Genomic DNA, 18,997 nt, shown 5'->3' on the forward strand with positions numbered 1-18,997 from the left:
AAAGCCTTTTATGTATTAAGTAATCTCTACCTCCCACGTCGGGCTTGAGCTCTACTGACTGAGCCAGCCAGGCGCCCCAAGGATATTTTTAGTCTTTTTGTTATTAAATGATCCACCAACAGAAGAAGAAATACTATTAACAGAAAGAAAGGGGCCTGGAATAACAGCAACTTTGAAGAAGGAACTGGAGCAGAGGAGAAAGCTAAGAAGAAGCTAGTAAAATATCTAGTTACAAAGTGATCAAAGGGGAAGGAAGGGGCCGGGATGCGCTTCATTGAACCTAAGATTTGGGAAACCTGTAAGGAAAGGGTGAGTCAGGGTTGGGAAAGACGGGAAGAAAGATGTCAGTCTCAGCTGAGTTCATAAATCTCAATGTGATGGCTTTCTGGGTTTGGGGTACCAGGTCCCTGGACTTAGGGTACCAGGTCCTTCCAACGATTTGTCCTTTTGTTGACCTGCTCTTGTTTTTCCCTTATGAAGATCACTGGTTGGTACTTTTAACTCAGCTACTCAATAACCCTGGGGATATTTATTTCATAGAACCTTTTAAGGAACTGTTTCAGTTGTGCCAAAAAAAAAAAAAAAAAAAAAAAAACCAAGAAATATTTGGTCATCTGAGATATATTTTTCATGTCCAAATGAAACCAAGAGTATTTAAACAACTCAAAATGTCCAGGTAGTCGGTCTAATGTCTTCTGAACTCTTCTAGAGAAAAAGAGTCTCAGAGAAATGAAAATGTTTTTATTTAAATAAGGCATATGGACAGAACAAGCTTCCTTCATGAAGAGTTCCTCTTGGTTATTTAGGTCGTACTGTGTCAAAATTAGGTTCTGCTACAATAACAGAAAACCCAAAATAACGTAGCTGAAACACATATTTATTTTCTCATGTAAAAGAAATCCAGATGTGGCTGTTTAAGCATGACACGGCGGCTTCACAAAACAAAAGAGACCCAAGCTCCTATCCTCATGCTCAGCCATAGTTGAGGTCTCTTCATTTGTCTGAAATTGGTGGAGTTATAGCCATAATGTCACATCCTATGAAAGAAACAGAAAAGGAGAAGGAAAGACCAAAAGGGGTTTTCTTAGCTGTTTGTTCCTCTTTCAGGTAAACTTTCTGGAATTTCCTTCCAACAATTTGTGCTCCATCTCAGTCATATGGATACATTCAGGGTCCAGAGAGATTGGGGAGTCTGAGGACCAGACTGAGGAACCAGAGAGATTTGTTTTTAAATCTGGGCACTTAGTTGCTCCAATAATAGTTCTCTCAGAAAAGAGAAAAAGGAAATGGATAATCTTTTCCACAAATGCCCATTCTCATTGTTTTAAAGATGGTGGCAGGACACCTGCATCGCTCAGCAGGTGAGCACCTGCCTTCAGCTCAGGGCGTGATCATGTAGTCCTGGGACTGAGTCCCACATCGTCTCCCTGCATGGAGCCTGCCTCTCTCTCTGCGTCTCATGAATAAATAAATAAAACCTTAAAAAAAATAAAGATGGTCGCTTATTTAGCAGACAAGTCCTAAATGCATTAGAGTCAAGAAGATGGAAACTTATAGATGGAATTAAAACAAAAACAAAATCAAGCTCACTGAGAGATAACAGATTGGTGGCTGCCAGAGATGGGAGGTGTGTGGGGTGTGAGCGAAATGGGTAAAAAAGGTCAAAAAGTACAACTTCTGTTCATAAAATAAGTAAGTCAGGGGAATGTAATATACAGCATCATGACTATAGTTAATAATACTGTGTTGCTTATTTGAATGTTGATAAGGGAGTAGATCTTAAAAGTTCTTATCACAAGAAAAAAACTATGTATCATGACAGATATGAACTAGACTTGAAATGATCATTGTGAAAAAAATAATAAAATAAAAAAGAAATGATCATTGTGCAACATACACAAATATTGAGTCACCCTATTGTACACCTGAAACTAACATTATATGCCAATTATATCTTTAAAAAGTTATGAATGATACACACACATGAAGAGCGAGATTTAAAAACATTATGGTACCTACATTTTTAAAAAAGACTTTATTCATGAGAGACAGAGAGAGAGAGAGAGAGAAAGTGAGAGATAGAGAGAGAGGCAGAGACATAGGCAGAGGTAGAAGTAGGCTCCCTGCAGGGAGCCTGATGTAGGACTTGATCCCAGGACCCTGGGATCACGACCTGAGCAGAAGGCAGACGCTCAACCACTGAGCCACCAGGTGCACCAGTACCTACCTTTTTTAGCTAACTATGTTAATATCTTCTCATATGCCATTATAAGGTAGATTTTGGCCCAATGTAAATATTGGAAAATACTGAAAACAGAAATATCTTTTCTTACATTCAAACAAGCAATAGAACACTTAAAGCTTAGTGAAGTTAGTTCTTCTTTCCATAATTGTTAAGTCCCAGTAAAAAGAAAGCTGCTTTTTCTCTATAAAAAGTTTCTCCTTTAGCCAGAGTTAGAGATAAAGAGATGAAGTAACTAAGCCCCTGTGGCTGTTAGAAAAATAAGCTACCTCTGAAGTTGGTAATCTCTGCCAAGGAAACAGTTTGCTGTTCTATAAGCTGGATAATCACTGGTGACTTCCTACCCCCTAAATGCAATCACCTCTTCTTAGCTTTCACTCCCTTCAAATTCTTTATTGAACTCAACACAATAAAATCATCTGGCACGAAAATTTTCTTCCCTACCTCACTACATAAAGTTTATCTTTGTTTTCTCTCCTTACTAGCCTTCCTTTGCTTAAAAGCATCCTTGTTTCGCCACTCCCCTCCATGCACTTTATCCTTCATTAACTTTCAGATCCTGTAGTCTATCACCTAATCGTATTCACTCTGATAAAAACAACAACAAAAAAACAAAAAACAAAAAAAAAAAAAACATAGCTCTTCCAAGCACTGCAAATTTAACAATCAATACTGCATTCATCCATTGTGCCCCAATCTCCTGGTTCTTTGCGCTGCCTATCCTTTACACATGTCTTTTAAAAGTTTATTTATTAAGGACACAACAAAGACTCTCAGGACCTTTTCATCGCAACTCTGAGGACTAACAAAACCCGCCTACAATACTCATTGTTATCCCCTCCGTTACAAATCAGTTTGCGAGCTATTGTTTATTTCATTATATTAAATTGAGGTCTCTTACCATCACATACTGCTACTCATCATGTCCTACACCTCTTCTAAAAATATCTTCAATTGGCTACCCCTTGTATATAGAATAAAATTCAGATTGCAGTATGGGGACGTTGAGATTCCCCATAATCTGGAACAACCCGTTTATCAGCTTTCATACCTTTTCCTCACCACTCCGTTTCCACAGGACAAGCCTACCAATCAAACTTGATTTCTCCTTTTTTTTCTGCCACAGCCCTTTAGGAGTACCAAAAGTCACCCACATCAGTCATCACACTCTGCTTTTTGTTAGAGTCATTTGTGGTTGTTTCCCGGTTAGGTAGGAAGTCTCTGGAGGCCTGGTGCTTATCACCTCACTATGCTCACATCACCTTCAGTATAATAAGATGTTATCTGCTGCAGATGTTTATGGAGTAAAAACTAGTTTAGCCCTAGCTTCTGCTCACGCTTCAGTTCAAGAGTGGCCTTCTGCACAAGGAGGTAAGCTTTCAGTGTCCATCTATCATCATTCCCCGCTCTCCTTCATTCCACTTAGAGATGCTCAGTGCTCTCACATTCACTCCTGTCCACCCATGCCTCTTATTGGGGCACCCACCTAAATTCCTCCTTCTAAGCAACTCCAACTCTGAGACCTTTTCCCTCTCAGTTTCTTACGAGAACCACGCATCCCTGAGACAGACTTTAGAGTCCATTCTCTTCATTTTGTCGATGAAAACACAAAGGCCCTGGAAGATGACATGCATTGCCCAGGTTCATGTGACTTATTTGTGGTCTCTCTGAGATAGAACCACGGTCTCCCGACTCCAGGACCACTATTCTTTCCTTTATGCTTTGCCTCCCATCCCGGATCCCAGCACCTGCAGATTCAGGCTGCTGTTAAAGATGGGCAAGGACCTGCTGCTGACCATGTTCAGGAAGCACCTCTCTCTTAACAACAGTTACCAGCGCTCTCACAATAATGGATTCTAGGGAGTTCATTTAGCACCCCCCTGTGATTATTTTGGTGCTTTTCCCAGCTTCCGAACTCCTACCTCAGAGAGACAGGATCTATTCTGGGACGTGTAAAGCCTGCACATTTTCTGCAATGTGCTTCCTTGTGACTGTGTGGTTAGTGATGTTCACTGTCTAACACAACCCTCCCACACTCTCAGAAACCATGGCAGCAGAGCTCCAGAGGCATCTCCCTGCAGCTTTACAACTTCCTGGGGGAAGAGTTCAGTTCATGAAAGTGTTGTAATTTCTGTGAAGGGTATCTAAAGTCCTTCAAAACACTCATGAATGAGCCTTTTCAATACCACTTGGAAGGAAGTCAGGGACTTCGCCATTGAAACCCTGCAGTAATGAAATTCAATGGCCACAACACAGGAGATATATGAATGCCTCAGGGCAGAACAAAGGCCAGCTGAATCAGCCGAGGGCAGTTTCTTCCACAAAATGCATTCACCTGAATAGGAACTTGAATGGTTTTCAAGGAACGACATTGTATCCTTCCAAAAAGTATCACGTGTTCTTTGTTCATCCTCTAAAGCTAGGAATATAAATTTAAACCTTATTCTAGTTTGGTACTGGTGCCATATTTTGGGGGTTTAATTACCAGGACGGGATGATCTGAGGAAGCATGCTTTTTTTTTTTTTCTGGATAGGAAACAGAAGCATCGAAAGCTTGCCTTTTCTGCAAGCTTGCATCACAGAATTATAGGTCACTGATGTTTAAGGAACCTTATAGCACATTTAATCCAACCATGTATTTTACAGGTGATCCCTGTTAACCTGATAACAGAGATCATCTAATTTGTGAAAAACAGTCTACTTTAGAAAAAGGAATTAATGGAGTAGGAACCTGGGCACTAAATTATATTATTAGGACTCAGTGTGTACAGAGGCCTGACAGACATGAATGCTCTGGACTTCATCTATTTGCCCTCCACTAATTTTCCTCCCATTTTCTGTCATACAAAGTGGATGATGACTTTGGAAAGTGGTTTCGGGAAGCATGGGAGTGCCTACGGTGCTTTGCGCTAACATTAAAATCATTCCCTTTTGGTTTTAATTTTTTTAATTTTTATTTTTTATGATAGGCACACAGTGAGAGAGAGAGAGAGAGAGGCAGAGACACAGGCAGAGGAAGAAGCAGGCTCCATGCAGGGAGCCCGACGTGGGACTCGATCCCGGGACTCCAGGATCACGCCCTGGGCCGAAGGCAGGCGCCAAACTGCTGCGCCACCCAGGGATCCCCTCCCTTTTGGTTTTAGAAAAAATAACGTAAATGTACTTCAAGAGTCTTCTCGGTGACACTTAGATAAATCTATTTAAGAAACTGAGAGGGGCACCTGGGTGGCTCAGTGGTTGAGCGTCTGCCTTTAGCCCAGGTCGTGATCCTGAGGTCCTGGGATGAGTACCCATCTGCTTCTCCTTCTGCCTGCCTCTCTCTCTCTCATGAATAAATTAAAATCTTAAAAAAAAATTAGGGATCCCTGGGTGGCGCAGAGGTTTGGCGCCTGCCTTTGGCCCAGGGCGCGATCCTGGAGACCCGGGATCGAATCCCACGTCAGGCTCCCGGTGCATGGAGCCTGCTTCTCCCTCTGCCTGTGTCTCTGCCTCTCTCTCTCTCTCTCTGTATGACTATCGTAAATAAATAAAAAAAAAATTAAAAAATTGTGTTTAAAAAAAAAAATTAAAAAGTGAGATGAGACACAGTGTTTCAAGATGGCATTGTGACTACCCAACCAATGTACAGAGAAATACTTTATAGAATATGGAGTGCTAGGGACACCTGGGTGGCTCAGCGGTTGAGCACCTGCCTTCAGCCCAGGGTGTGATCCTGGAGGCCCGGGATCGAGTCCCACATCGGGCCCCCTGCATGGAGCCTGCTTCTCCCTCTGCCTGTGTCTCTGCTTCTCTCTCTCTCTTTCTCTCTGTATCTCTCATGAACAAATAAATAAAATCTTTTTTTTTTTTTTTTTAAATAAAGTGCCTTGTAAAAGAAGCGGGCCACTCTATTGACTTTAGGTAGACACTCCGTTCCACTTACTCCTTCGGTAACGATTTACGAAGCAGGACCTGCCAGGTCCTAATGCTGGATAGTGGGGGTGTAAAGAGGAGTTAAACGAGGTCCCGACCCCCAGGTGTCTACAGCAGAGTCCGTTCCTGACTCTGGCAGCGGCAGCCCTCCACCTGCACCCCAACAAAAAAAACACCACCAGGTAAGGGTCCCCCCGTCTGGCCCGGTCTCAACACTCTGTACTTCCTCCCTTCCTGGCATTGTCGACGGTTTCAGCTAAAAGAGAGGAGTAATCAACCGCTTACTACCTGTCTGTCCTGACATTCTGGCTCCGTGGGAACAAGGTACCTCGTCTCTCTTATTCTCTGCTTCATACTCAGCGCCTCGCGCGGCGGGCGCAGGAAAGACCAGCGACCCGCAGTTGCTGAATGGAGGCATGAACGTCGGCATGAATGAAAGGCCAACTGAGCGTCGAAGACTTGAAGACACCGCCGCACGCCGCGTACTACAGCGGGCGAGCAGAGTACTACGGGGATCCACAGCGGGAGCAGGTGGGAGTCGGTCCGCCCGGAGCTGACCTCCAGACGAGGACGTCTCCGCTGCCAACTCCGATGCTTGCGCGACGCCGTAACGGGGCTCCTTCTCCGGAACAGCAGGATCGTGCCAAACGACTCCAGGGCTGGCGTGCACGACGTCCCATGAGGTCACCCGTGGCTCAGAGCCAGAACCACGAGCAGGGCTCGTTCCCGGGTGCAGGCGCGCAGCCTCCACGTCGACGCGGGCTCCCCCGGCGGCCGCCGCCGGCCACGTGACTCGGACCTCGCCCGCCCCGCCCCGCCCCGCCCCCCCGGGGGCGCCTGGGTCGGCCCGCGCAGGCGCAGCTCCCCGGGGCGGCGGGCCGGCGCGCGCTGACAGCTTCCGGTTTGGAGTCCCCGCCCCTGCGCGGCGAGAGGCAGTGCGGGCTCGGCTGTGGGAGCCGAGGGGCGGCGGTGGGGGAGCGGCAGGGCGTGGTGAGGTGAGGCGAGGTGGGCGCCCGGCCGGGGTTCCCGGAGCCATGGCGTGCTCCATTGTCCAGTTCTGCTACTTCCAGGACCTCCAGGCCGCCCGGGACTTCCTCTTCCCTCACCTGCGGGAGGAGACCCCCAGCGGCGCCGTGCGGAGGGACCCCAGTAAGTGCCCCCCGCCTGCCGCTCCCGTCCCCCGCGCCGCCCCGCCGCGGCCGCTGCTCGGCGGGCGCGGGGCCCCTCGTCCCCCCGCGCGAGGATCCCCGGCCCTCCTCGTCCTGCAGCTCCGTCCGCCCTGGCGGCGTCCGTGTCGTCCTCCTGCCGCCCAGCCTTCTCCTCAGCCGCTCGCCCTCTGGTCAGAACCGCGCCGCGCTTCCGGTCGCCTCTGCCGACCCCGCTCCCCGCCCCCCTGCCCACCCCCCCGCCCCCCTGCAGCCCGCCGGCCCCGCGGTCGCATCCTCCCTCCCGGGCCTCGCCAGCTGTCAGCGCTGCCCCCGGTACAGCCTCCGCCTCCCCGCCCCGAGCCTGGGACTGGGGCCTTGTGTCGCCCTCCCTCCCGAGAAAGTGTTGCTCACCGCCCGGTCTCCCGTCTTCCAGCCCCTTCCCTCCCCCCCCCCCCCCATGCAGATGTACAGAATAAACGATTGACAAGTGAGTGGCTCCTGAGGCGGTGAGTAAGCGTCTCCCAAATAAGGAAAACCTGCCAGGAAGTGAGCGCGAATCTGTAGCAGGAACCAAAATTACAGTGCGAGGGCCCGGAAAAGTTGATTTCCTTTAGGGAGACGAGACGCCTGCCCCCTGTGATTATCATCAAAAGCGTGTTAAACAAGCCCCAGCCCAGGTAGTATCAAACCCCAAGTCTGGTGTATGAGGTATGGCTTAGTTTCTCAGAATCTTCCACATTGCCCCTGTGGAAGGGGTGTGCGTTGTGCAGTTTATTGGTTTCGTCCTCGCATCTCCCCCCTGCAGGATACTCGGTTCTGTGGTACAGTGCTGTCGTTTTGTGCTGTAGTGGGATGGTGAGGAGGGGTCCACCGGATATGCTCCGTGCCCTGTGAGTAGAAGATCCCAAATCTGTGCGCATCAAGTAGGGCTGCAGATCAAATGAGGTTGGTGGTCTCTGCCCTCTTGGAGCTAAAGTTTACTGGGACAAATTAACAGCAACCATTCGGTGTGATATATATATACACACACATATATGTATATATGCACACACATACACATGTATTTGCATGCATACATACATACACACGTATGTATACACACATACACATATATGTGTATGTATACACACACGTACATATATGTGTACGTATCTGGCACTAGCAGACACTCCTTGCAGTGGCGATACTCAAGCCCACCTTTGAAGTAGTGGTTGGTTAGATACACGGGGACACGTGATAGAATGTGCCGAGGAAGAGAGGCCTGAGATGACGTGACATTTAGAAAACTAAGAATTGCTGCTTGGCTGAAGAGGAGGATGTGGGAGAGCTGCATCCCACTATAAAGGTGTTTGATCACGAGAAGCCTGTGGAAGCAGTGGGATGTCTTAGAAAGGCTTCTCAGCAGAGAAGGGACATGGGCAGGTTTGTACTTCTATTCATCAAAGTGTTTGGATACCTGTTAGGTGCTTTGGTCGCGGTGTGGTGAGATGGGAAGCAGGGAAATTGGAGGCGGGGGAGGGTGTTGCAGTCCCTCAAGAAGCAACGTGAGCCGGAACTCAGGTAGCTTCAGCAGGACTTGAGAGGAAGAGATGGGTTGGAAAGCTATCAAGGAGATAGAATCTGTACAGCACCTCGTGAAGATCTGGTGATGGGTCCTAGCTGATGAGTGAGAGAGTTGAGAATGCCTTTGGCTTGGGCAAGGGTGTTTAATGAGAGAGGGTGAAGGAGATATTTGGACCCTTTTGCATGTGAGATGTTTGTGGTATGTCAAAGTGACTAGACCTAGAGGTCTAAAACTTAGTAAGGATCCCCGGCCAGAGGTGTTAGTTTGGGAGTTGCCAGCCAAAAGTGTCAGTTCAGTCTCAAAGATTATGCAGAGAAGTGAGTACTGGATATGCACCCTTAGAGGAGCCTGGTGTATAAGAGTCATGTAGAGGTTAATGGGAAGAAGCCTGAGAAAGAGAGGAAAACGAGGTGAGAGCAATACCCAGGAGTGGAGAGAGGAGAGGATTTGATGAAGGGGAAGAGCGGTCAGCAGCTGCAGATGCAGCTGAGGTCGGTTGAGGTAAGGGTGCAAAAGTGCCCACTGATTTTAGGAAGGTGGAGGTGACTGGGGCCTTAGGACAGTCTCTGTGCATTGGTGGAGGCAGAAAGCATATTTACAGGCTATTGAGGAGCTAAAAAAAGGAAGTTGACTTTTTCAAGGAGCCAGGTGTGAAGGATAATAGATATAGGACAGAGGATGTAGAGGAAACAACAGGTTTTCTCTATCCCCCTGCCACTCCCCTGCTCTTCATTTACATGGGCAATGGCACCAGGCCTCTCATATAGATCTTCCAGCTTCCACTCTTGGTTTCTTGTAATTATTTCTCAAAAACAGAATGAACATTTAAAGGCATTTTAGGTCATAACATGCCCCTTTGTAACTCTCTGCATTGCACTTAATAGAAGTTCCAAAGTTCTTATATTGTTTTAAAGGCCTTTGAGGTCCTGCCTCCTGCCACTTCTTGCAACTCATACTACTCTCCCCTTATTTTTTGTGCTTCACACACAGTTTGTTGTTAAACCAGTCAGGCTTATTTGTGTTTGAGGCCTTTGCCCTTGCTCTTATCTCTGCTTTGGATGCTGTATGCAGATCTTTGCATTCTAGCTGCATCTTGTTAGTCAAGTCTCCCCTCAAATGCCAACATCTTATGGAGGCCTTTTCTGATCACCTAATCTAACATAGTTGTTCCTGCTCCCTTGATCACATTCGTTACTCCCAGCCATATTGTCTTATTTTTATTACTAGGTCTGTGCTATCCAGGATGGTAGCCTCTAGCCACATCTGGCTGTTGAGCCTTTGAAATGTAGCAAGTGCTACTAAGGAACTGAATTTTTAATTTCACTTAATTTGAGCTTAAATTAATTAAAATCCGCCAAGTGTGTCAATAGCCGGATGTGGCCAGTGCATACCATAGTGTATGACGTAATTATAGATGCTAAAATTTAGGCACATACAGGTTGAATAATTGTCCAAGGTCACACAGTGAAGGCTAGTCTAACTATACCAACTCAATCCAGGCATTTGGAGATATGTAGTCATACCACCAAGCATCTGGATTATTTGCAATATGCTTATAGGTTTACAAGTGTGATTTAATTTATCACCCTTTTAAGTCAAATTCTGAGGTTTGTGTATGTTAGTGTTATTGGGGCTATCATCAATTCAAGTAGAAAATAAATGGAGAAAGAACATCTTAACCAGGGAGCCCCTTTGCCAAACTGATATTTTACAGCTAAAATAATGCTTTGATTTACAAGTAAAGATCATCAAAATATGCCGTCCTACTGTTGATAATTTTGTTGGAATTCTTGGGATGACTAGGGCTATGGATTTCCATAATCACTGCAGGTCTTTTTCCCTGCCCACCCCCCCGCCCCAAACAAAACACCAGGTATTGTAAAGAGCTCTTCATTAAGACAACCTGAACTGAGCAGGTGGGACCTGCCTTAACACCATCCAACCTGAACTGAGCAGGTGGGACCTGCCTTAACCTGCTGATGGTGTTTGGCCTTGCTCGGCTTCACTTTATTTGTTATAAATGATTATTGGGAAACAATTCATGAGAACATTATATTTTCCTAGCTTATATAGTTTTAATTTCTAGCTCATTTCTAGAGGATATATAAAACCAAAGCAATGATAATCTGGAAGGCTTATTAGTTTAATAATTCTTTTATTTTAATGTGGACAGCTGGCATAGACCTAATGATACCTGGTACCTGGGGACCCAGAACTCAATACTACTCTCTTCCACATTTGAATTGTCAGAGAATAACATTATGACTTTGTTACTTTGTATCCTCAATTATGAAATGAATCTATTTTCTATGGCTTTAAAAAAAATCTTGAACCCTACTATTTTCCAATGTTTACACTAGTGATAACTATTAATAACTGTTTCTACTCAACAGATGCTATTTCAGACAAAATATTTGGTCTCATATTTTGAAATTTCAGAGGTGGGTAGTATTAGGGGTCCTTACATAAACTACAGTGTCATAATCTCCAGCGAGACTGGAGTTTTGACCAGAATTTATGATATTTAAAATTGAGTTGGGCAAAAAAAGAAATACATGTGCAGAGAGGGAGAATCAGAATATTTGGAGGTAATTTGGATATTACAATATTGTGGATCCTGTAATTTACCTGGTAATAAAATAATTTCCTAGTGACATACTAAACAAGTAAGACAACTTTCCTTCTTGTCTCTTTTACCAGAAAGACTGAAGATAAAGCATGCAGGGAATTACATTGGAGTCATCAATTAAAGTCATATTTTTATACAATCACTGAGCAAAGTGTGCTTTTTAGGGTAACCTAAAGTCATGGGGTCAACTTTACATGATGGGATAATACAAATGGCATAAAATACCCATTTTTTAAAGGCTTCATGAAAAATCCTTTCTCTTGAGATCCTACTGGGAGAAAAGACATAATCTGAAAGTAGAATGTTTATAAGAATTTCCAGAAATTTATGGATTTAGTGGATTTTATTAGCAATTTAAGATTGGAGGAGGCTCTCACAGATAAAATTTGTCATGAGGAAATTGAGACAGGAGTAGTCTTTAATTTTTTCATGGAGCTAATGTTTGATGAGTACTTCCTATGTACTAGGCACAAAGTAGTCTTAAAGGATGAATAAAATAGGTCCCTATCCTCAAGGAACATTCAGTCAGTAAAGGAAATAAGTATGTAAAAGGAGCATTAAAAGTGTTGTCCTGTAATTTGGCACATGACAGTCGGAGATGGAAGGAATGTTCATTCTACGTGGGGGACTCGGGGAAGTTGTCTTAAAGGAAATGTCATCTTCACTAAGTCTTAATTGGTTTTTTTTTTTTTTTTTGGTCTTAATTGTTTAATAGATGCTTGTCAGGTGGAGAGAAAGTGGTCAGGCAAGGGATGTGAACAGATGGGGTTTAGAAAGCTGCAAGTAGAAAATTGAGAGTGGGGTATGGTAAGAGGTGAAGCTGCAGGGATTGTCAGGAACTTAAATTTTATACAGTAGCAGGGTTGTCAGATGGAAATTAAGAGTATTTTGGAGTTGCATGGAAATTTGCCTAAGGGTTACTTGGGAACAGATAGTTTTAAGTAAGTTAATTTACAAATACTTTTATGAAAGTACCTACTTTTCTATCCTGCCCTCCTCGCACTTTACTAAATAAAGGCTCACCTTTCACACATTCTGAATATTATTATTCCAAGGTGTTTTAAAAAAAAACAACAAAAACTTCTCTTTTACTCAAGGGACCATGAACTCCCCAATCCATCTCATTGGCACATTTCCAAATAATTTTTGCTATTTATGTTTAATAGTCATCAAAATTTGTGATATATATATGTTATTCTCAGTTATCAACTTATAATAATAATTATAATAGGTCAAGAAGAAACATTTTTTTAAAGGTTTTATTTATTCATGAGAGACAGAGGGAGAGAGAGAGAGAGAGAGGAAGAGACATAGGTAGAGGGAAAAGCAGGCCCCATGCAGGAAGCCCAGTGTGGGATTTGATCTTGGGACTCTAGGATCACACCCTGAGCCAAAGGCAGACGCTCAACCGCTGAACTACCCAGGTGTCCCAAGAAGAAACATTTTAATATGTGGAGTTATTACAGGAAAACTTTTCTCAGTTCATGTTTTTGCAGGGAAATTTTTGGATTAATCATAAAAATATATTAATATTAGAGTAGCACTGTGGAGGAAATGGAATGGAAATAAGAATTTATGGAGAAAAGAGGATTTATTAAAATTACTTTTAGAGAACAATTTTTTAACATGGTGTCTATCATTCCCTTCTACATAAAATGTGAATAAATTTAAAAGGATGTATGCATTTATATTAAATTGTCAATGTTTATTGTACATCAGAGATGACATTTGTGCAAGGGATACATACCATTGAAAACCTCTTGGGGTGTATATAAACAAAGTTTGAAGATAATATTCTATAAGTCTCAGTCATTCCCAACCTTTTTTTTTTTTTTTTTTTTTGTCATAGCACACATGAAAAATGAGACTTGGTATCTGAATAGTGAAAGCAATTTTGAAAAAAAAAAAAGTTGGAGGACTCATACTTCTTGATTTCAAACATTACAAAAACTGCAGTAATCAAAACCATCAAATCAAAGTAATCGAACTGGTACTGGCATAAAGACAGACAAATAGACCAGTAGGCTAGAGTCTGGAAATAAACCTTTGCATATATGGTTAAATGATCTTTGACAAGAGTACCAAGACCACTCAGTGGGGAAAAAGGGCAGTTTCTTCAGCAAATGGTATTGGGAAAACTACATATCCATATACAAAAGAATGAATTTGGACCTTCTTATATACAAAAATTAACTCAAAATGGATTAAAGACTTAAACGTAACACCTAAAATTGTAAATGCTTAGAAGAAAACATAGGGGGAAGCTTCATGACATTGGACTTCATAACGAGTTCTTGGCTATAACACAAAGTATAGGCAATGAAAGCAAAAACAGGCAAATGGGAGTATATCAAACTTTAAAATATCTGTGAATCAAAGGATAGGATCAACAGTAAAAAGGCAACCTACAGAATGGGAGAAAATATTTGTAAATCCTGTATCTGATAAGGGACTAGTATCCACGATATATAAAGAGCTGAACTGAGCTACAGCTCAATAGTAAAATAAACTGATTAAAAACTGGGCAAAGGACTTGAATAGACATTTTCCAAAGATGTCATGGAAATGATCATAAACCGTGAATAGATGGTCAATATCAGTTATCATAAGAGAAATGCAAATCAAAACCATAATGAGAGATCACTTCATATCCATTATGATGGCTATTATTAAAATAACAACTGCTGGCAAGGATGTGAAGAAACTGGGGCTCTACGCTGTTGGTAGAATTGTAAAATGGTATAACTGCTATAGAAAACAGTATGGAATTTCCTAAAAAAAAAAAAGAATTACTGTATAATCCAGCAACCTCATTTCTGGGTATACATCCAAAAGAGCTGAAAGCAATGTCTCAGGGATATTTGCACACCTATGTTCATAGCGGTGCTACTCACAAAAGCCAAGGAGTAAAAGTAACCCAAGTGTTAACTGATGAATGAATGGATAAACAAAATGGTGTGTGTGTATGTATATATTAAGTACACACACACAAAGAATACATATTTTACAAAAATTTCTCCTTTGGAAAGAAGACCAGAAAAAAAGACCAGAAACCAGTGATCAAACGCAGATTACTTTCCTTTGTACCATGTGAGTCTAGGTCCCACATATAAATTGCCCAGAAGAGAGAAGAGAGACATAGTTACTCATCACATTGCTTTTTTTTTTTTTTTTTTTTTTTGGTATATAAAATCAGACATGAAAGTCACCTTCTGGCTACTCATATCCCACTTTCTAGGTGTTAAAATATTAGTGCTGTGCTCTTCAATATGGTAGCCACTAGTCATATGTGATACTGTGGTAATTAAGTTTAATAGGAAATAAATTCAGTTCTTTAGTCATACTAGCTACTTTTCAAGTGCTCAATGACTACATATGCCTAATAGATACCTTACTGGACAGCACAGATATAGAACAGTTCCATCACCAAAGAAAGTTCTATTGTGCTGCTGTGGTGAGAATCTTCTGAGACTTTCTGCTTAGACAATAAACATACAGACCTGCTGCTTGGGTATTTATTTTTAATTTTATATTGTCCCATTTTTGTAAAATATATATTCTGGAACTTTTTTTTGGTGTACTTAATTATATAATGTCAACATCTTTCCAAGTTTGTATATGCAACTCTATAGCAATTTTTTCTAATGGCTGCACAGTGTTCCAGTGAAGACTCCACCAGGCTATATTTAACTGCTCTATCAACGAACATTTAGATTATTTTTGCTATAAGAAAATGCTGCAGTAAGCATCCTTATGCATGTATTTATGTAGGATGTTGGTGTTTCTATATGTACTTTTCTAGAATTAGAATTGCTGAATAATAGAAATTCACATTTTAAATGCTGGTTACAGTTGCCAGATTACTCTAAAAATTGGTCAGGTTCATTCCTATCTATGGTAAACAGAAATGCCTCTTTACACATGTATTTGTTGGCACTCTCTGTTACTAGTTTGAGTGTTGCTTTTCTGATATGTGAACAACAGTTCTCCTGTTTTAAGATTATTGTCAGGCTTTATCTGTATTTTTTTTTTTTTTGAAGCAGCAGGTAATAGCAAAGTTAAGCTGGTATTGGAAGAATTTAAATATAAAGTTTTCTCACAGAGACTAGTTGAATATTAGAATGGGTTAAATAATAGTCTTGAATTGTCTTCTTTAGACTATGCAGAAATTAGCAATAGCTAGCATTATTTACATGCCTTCACCCATATTTTGTAATGGCACACCCTCACCTTATGTGCTTATCCCTTTCTGCTGCTCTGGTTATGATAAACCAGTAACACATAAGGAAACAATTATAAAAGATGCAGAAAAAAAAGAAAAAAAAAGAAGAAAAGATGCAGAAGTTTTTTTCTGATATACATAAGGTATTATTGACTTTAGTGGTTTCCTTTGAAAAACAAAATGAATAGAAAATGGAATAGGGCAATTAAATTTCATTGTCTATATGTACTGTTTTTGTTAAGGTGGGTCTAAATATTTCTTAGGTTTTTGGGCAAAGGGAGCATGTTTATTTTGATAAACTTCTTAGAGCAGAAGGATATAGCATTTCTGCTTAAAGATATTTTCAGTTCTGTCATTTTGTCAGTTGTCTATTAGGGCATACTTTCTTATGTGATATGAGAGGTCACTTCTTGACAACAGGGGTCATTAGAATTCTAGAACTGAAAGAGCCCTTAAAGATCTAGTTTGATTTAATGAATTGATTTGAAAGAAAGAGACTCTGCTTGTTGAAATGGGATGCCCTCATTTTAGATTGCTACATATTTTTATGTGCTGAAAAGAATATGCTAATACAAAATTTATTTTCCCATTTCCCTAGAAATATAAAAAGATGAATAATTCTGAGCCATAGGAAATTAAGCAGCTTCTCTATTAAGTTATTTTTTTACTTTTATTGGTATATGATGGGTTTTTTGCATTGGCCAAGAAGAGCCAGCTAAAATTTGTTGAAGCTTTTTTTTTTTTCTTAATATTTTATTTATTTATTCATGGGAGACACAGAGAGAGGGGGAGGCAGAGACACAGGGAGAGGGAGAAGCAGGCCCCATCCCAAGACTCTAGGATCACGCCCTGGGCCAAAGGCAGGTGCCAAACTGCTGAGCCTCTCAGGGATCCCCAGAAGTTTTTCAATTATTTACAAATCATAGGTTCTAGAGGTTCTTGCTCTTCACAGGAACGAGTATATTTTTTGTCTTGTCTCAGAAGAATGAAAATGAATGTGTTTCTGTGCTAATAAGATCTTTTATTAGACCATGGAGATTAAATTAAGTTTTTCTTTTCCAAACATTTAGTGATTTCAGTTTCTCATTTAGTTTTTGATCTTGACATACTCATATTGGAAAAACCAAATACTGCCAAATTAATTGCCCACTTCAGGATTCAATTTCCTTTCTAGCTTCCGGTTCTTGTTATATGAGAAACACTGAGTTTATGAGGACAGACTGTTCAGAAGCAAATCAGAATAAGGTATTTTTGGAATTAAAAAGAGCTATGGAAAGCAGAAGTTGAATTTCTTATTTGAGCTTTTGTTGGTAGAATAATTTATTCACTGGAAATACTCCTAAAAAGACATCTCTAATTTTTGATGACTGAATTAAAATGTGTTTTCCCTATGTTTCAATGACTATAACATTTATCAAGTGAGAGACTGAGTAGCTTTTTTATACCAGTATAATCTCTTCAGGGGAAAAAATTCTCTCCAGAAGGAGAGATAGTTACATTTTACATGTTGAAGTTAAGTCACTGTTTTTTTTTTTTTTTTTTTCACTCAGGCAAAACGTTGAACTTGATAAGGATAAAAACACTTTATGCTTATGTTATCAATTCCTCTGGGCATTTCACAATAGTCCTCTTCAGGAACAGATATAAAGTTCAGCATTGAAAAGTCAAGTGGCTAATCTGTGGGGAAGTAGTTGCTTTTTGTTACTATTATGTATTACTTCAGTTTGCTTGTTTTTTATTTCTCTCACATCATATAAGTTGGTTAGAGATCCGCTTATGAATTTTTTTCTTATGTAAAGAGCAAGAATGAAGATGTGGTATGAAACAAGAATGAAGTGTAATTTCATCAAATGAGGTGAACTAACAGAATATTTTAAGCTGGCTAGCTTTTGTAAAGGCTCAGAATCCTAATGTAATCCTTGATTTTCTGTGAATTATTTTTTTAAGATTATTTATTTATTCATTAATGAGAGATAACAGAGAGAGGGACAGAGACACAGGCAGAGGGAGAAGCAGGCTCCATGAAGGGACCTGACGTGGGACTCGATTCCCAGTCTCCGGGATCAGGCCCTGGGTTGAAGGCGGCGCTAAACCACTGAGCCACCGGAACTGCCCAATTTTCTGTGAATTTTAAGGGAAGTTGGCTAAGAGTGTGAAAATGGATTTTAAAGGAAGCTTCACTCTTCAAGAAAGGCTTGTCCCCTTTATCCCCCCCCCCCATTAAAAGATTCAAAACTAAGCAGAAGTATCTCATGTATTCAGAAATGCCGGTTTTTTCAGTGGGTTGTGCAGGAAATGCGGTGGGGAAACCCCAGTTAAAACATGAGCCTTTGAGGGATGCCTGGGTGGCTCAGTCAGTTACGCATCTGCATTCAGCTCAGGTCCTGATTCCAGGGTCCTGGGATTGAGCCCTGCATCAGGCTCCCTCCCTGCTCAGGGGGGTGTGTGCTTCTCCCTTTCCCTCTGCTCCTCCCCCTACTCCTGCTCCCTCTGTCTCTGTTTTTCTCTCAAATAAATAAAATCTTAAAACAAAACATGAGCCTTTGAAATATTTAACTTATAGCCAGATGCTATCCTGATGTAATATAGTCGTAAAATAACTGCTTTAGGAGCAACATCCGGCACATGAATCATAGCATGAACGTAGCAAGACTAGGGAAGCATTCTTATAATCTATTTTTAGGCTTCTCCAATAGGCAATATTTGCCATTTTTTAAAAGTTTTTTTTACAGATAAGTTTATTTTTACTTTTTAAATTTTAATTCCAGTGTAATTAACATAGTGTTATATTAGCTTCAAGTGTACCAAATCAGGTGTTCAACAATTCCATCTATCACCCAGTGCTCATCACAAGTGTGTTCCTTAATCCCCATCTCCTATTTCACCCATCCCCCTACCCACTTACCCTCTGTTAATCATAAGTTCTCTATAGTTAATAGTTTCTTAGTTTCTGTTTTTTCTTCCCCTTTGCTTGTTTTGTTTCTTACATGACACATATAATTGAAATCATGGTATTTATCTTTCCCTGGCTTATTTCATTTAAATGTCACAGTCTTTGAATCCATCCATGTTGTTGTAAATGGCAAGATTTCATGGGTTTTATGGCTGATATTCCACTGTTTATGTATACCACTTCTTTATCCATTCATCTATTGATGGATGCTCGGGCTGTTTCAGTAATTTGGCTATTATAAATAAGGCTGAAATAAACACATGAATGCATGTATCCTTTTGGGTTAGTATTTTCATATTCTTTAGGTGGACTTACTGGATCATATGG

The 18,997-nt window shown here is 41.4% G+C and overlaps 2 protein-coding genes across 5 annotated transcripts in view; one reads left to right on the forward strand and one right to left on the reverse strand.

Annotated features, from left to right (window-relative positions):
• Positions 1 to 796: 796 nt before the first annotated feature.
• On the reverse strand, positions 797 to 7,190 carry LOC129515167 (nascent polypeptide-associated complex subunit alpha, muscle-specific form-like). Its single transcript, XM_055333892.1, has 2 exons — positions 6,443 to 7,190; positions 797 to 1,037 (listed from the first exon to the last, which is right to left on the reverse strand). The coding sequence occupies exons 1-2, from the start codon at positions 7,188 to 7,190 to the stop codon at positions 994 to 996; spliced, it is 792 nt and encodes a 263-aa protein (XP_055189867.1). The 3' UTR covers positions 797 to 993.
• Positions 7,075 to 18,997, forward strand: part of RAB3GAP2 (RAB3 GTPase activating non-catalytic protein subunit 2) — a 93,771-nt gene continuing 81,848 nt past the window's right edge. For 2 of the 4 annotated variants that reach the window (XM_055334279.1, XM_055334281.1), the window contains exon 1: positions 7,075 to 7,303. In XM_055334279.1, the coding sequence (XP_055190254.1) occupies positions 7,189 to 7,303 (115 nt within the window). In that variant the 5' untranslated portion in view covers positions 7,075 to 7,188. Of the gene's footprint in view, positions 7,304 to 8,161; positions 8,248 to 18,997 lie in introns of those variants that run through there. The other 2 variants (XM_055334280.1, XM_055334282.1) reach the window with 2 other exon arrangements.

The sequence above is a fragment of the Nyctereutes procyonoides genome, unplaced genomic scaffold, assembly GCF_905146905.1.
Source record: "Nyctereutes procyonoides isolate TBG_1078 unplaced genomic scaffold, NYPRO_anot_genome, whole genome shotgun sequence".
In the NCBI taxonomy this organism is placed as follows: Eukaryota; Metazoa; Chordata; class Mammalia; order Carnivora; family Canidae; genus Nyctereutes; species Nyctereutes procyonoides.

Excerpts from the sequence above, each read along its gene's own strand:
- LOC129515167 (XM_055333892.1), bottom strand. The coding sequence starts at position 7,190 with ATGGCTCCGGGAACCCCGGCCGGGCGCCCACCTCGCCTCACCTCACCA. Across the intron at positions 1,038-6,442 it reads CAGAATGTCAGGACAGACAG|GATGTGACATTATGGCTATA; the intron begins GTAGTAAGCGGT and ends TTTCTTTCATAG.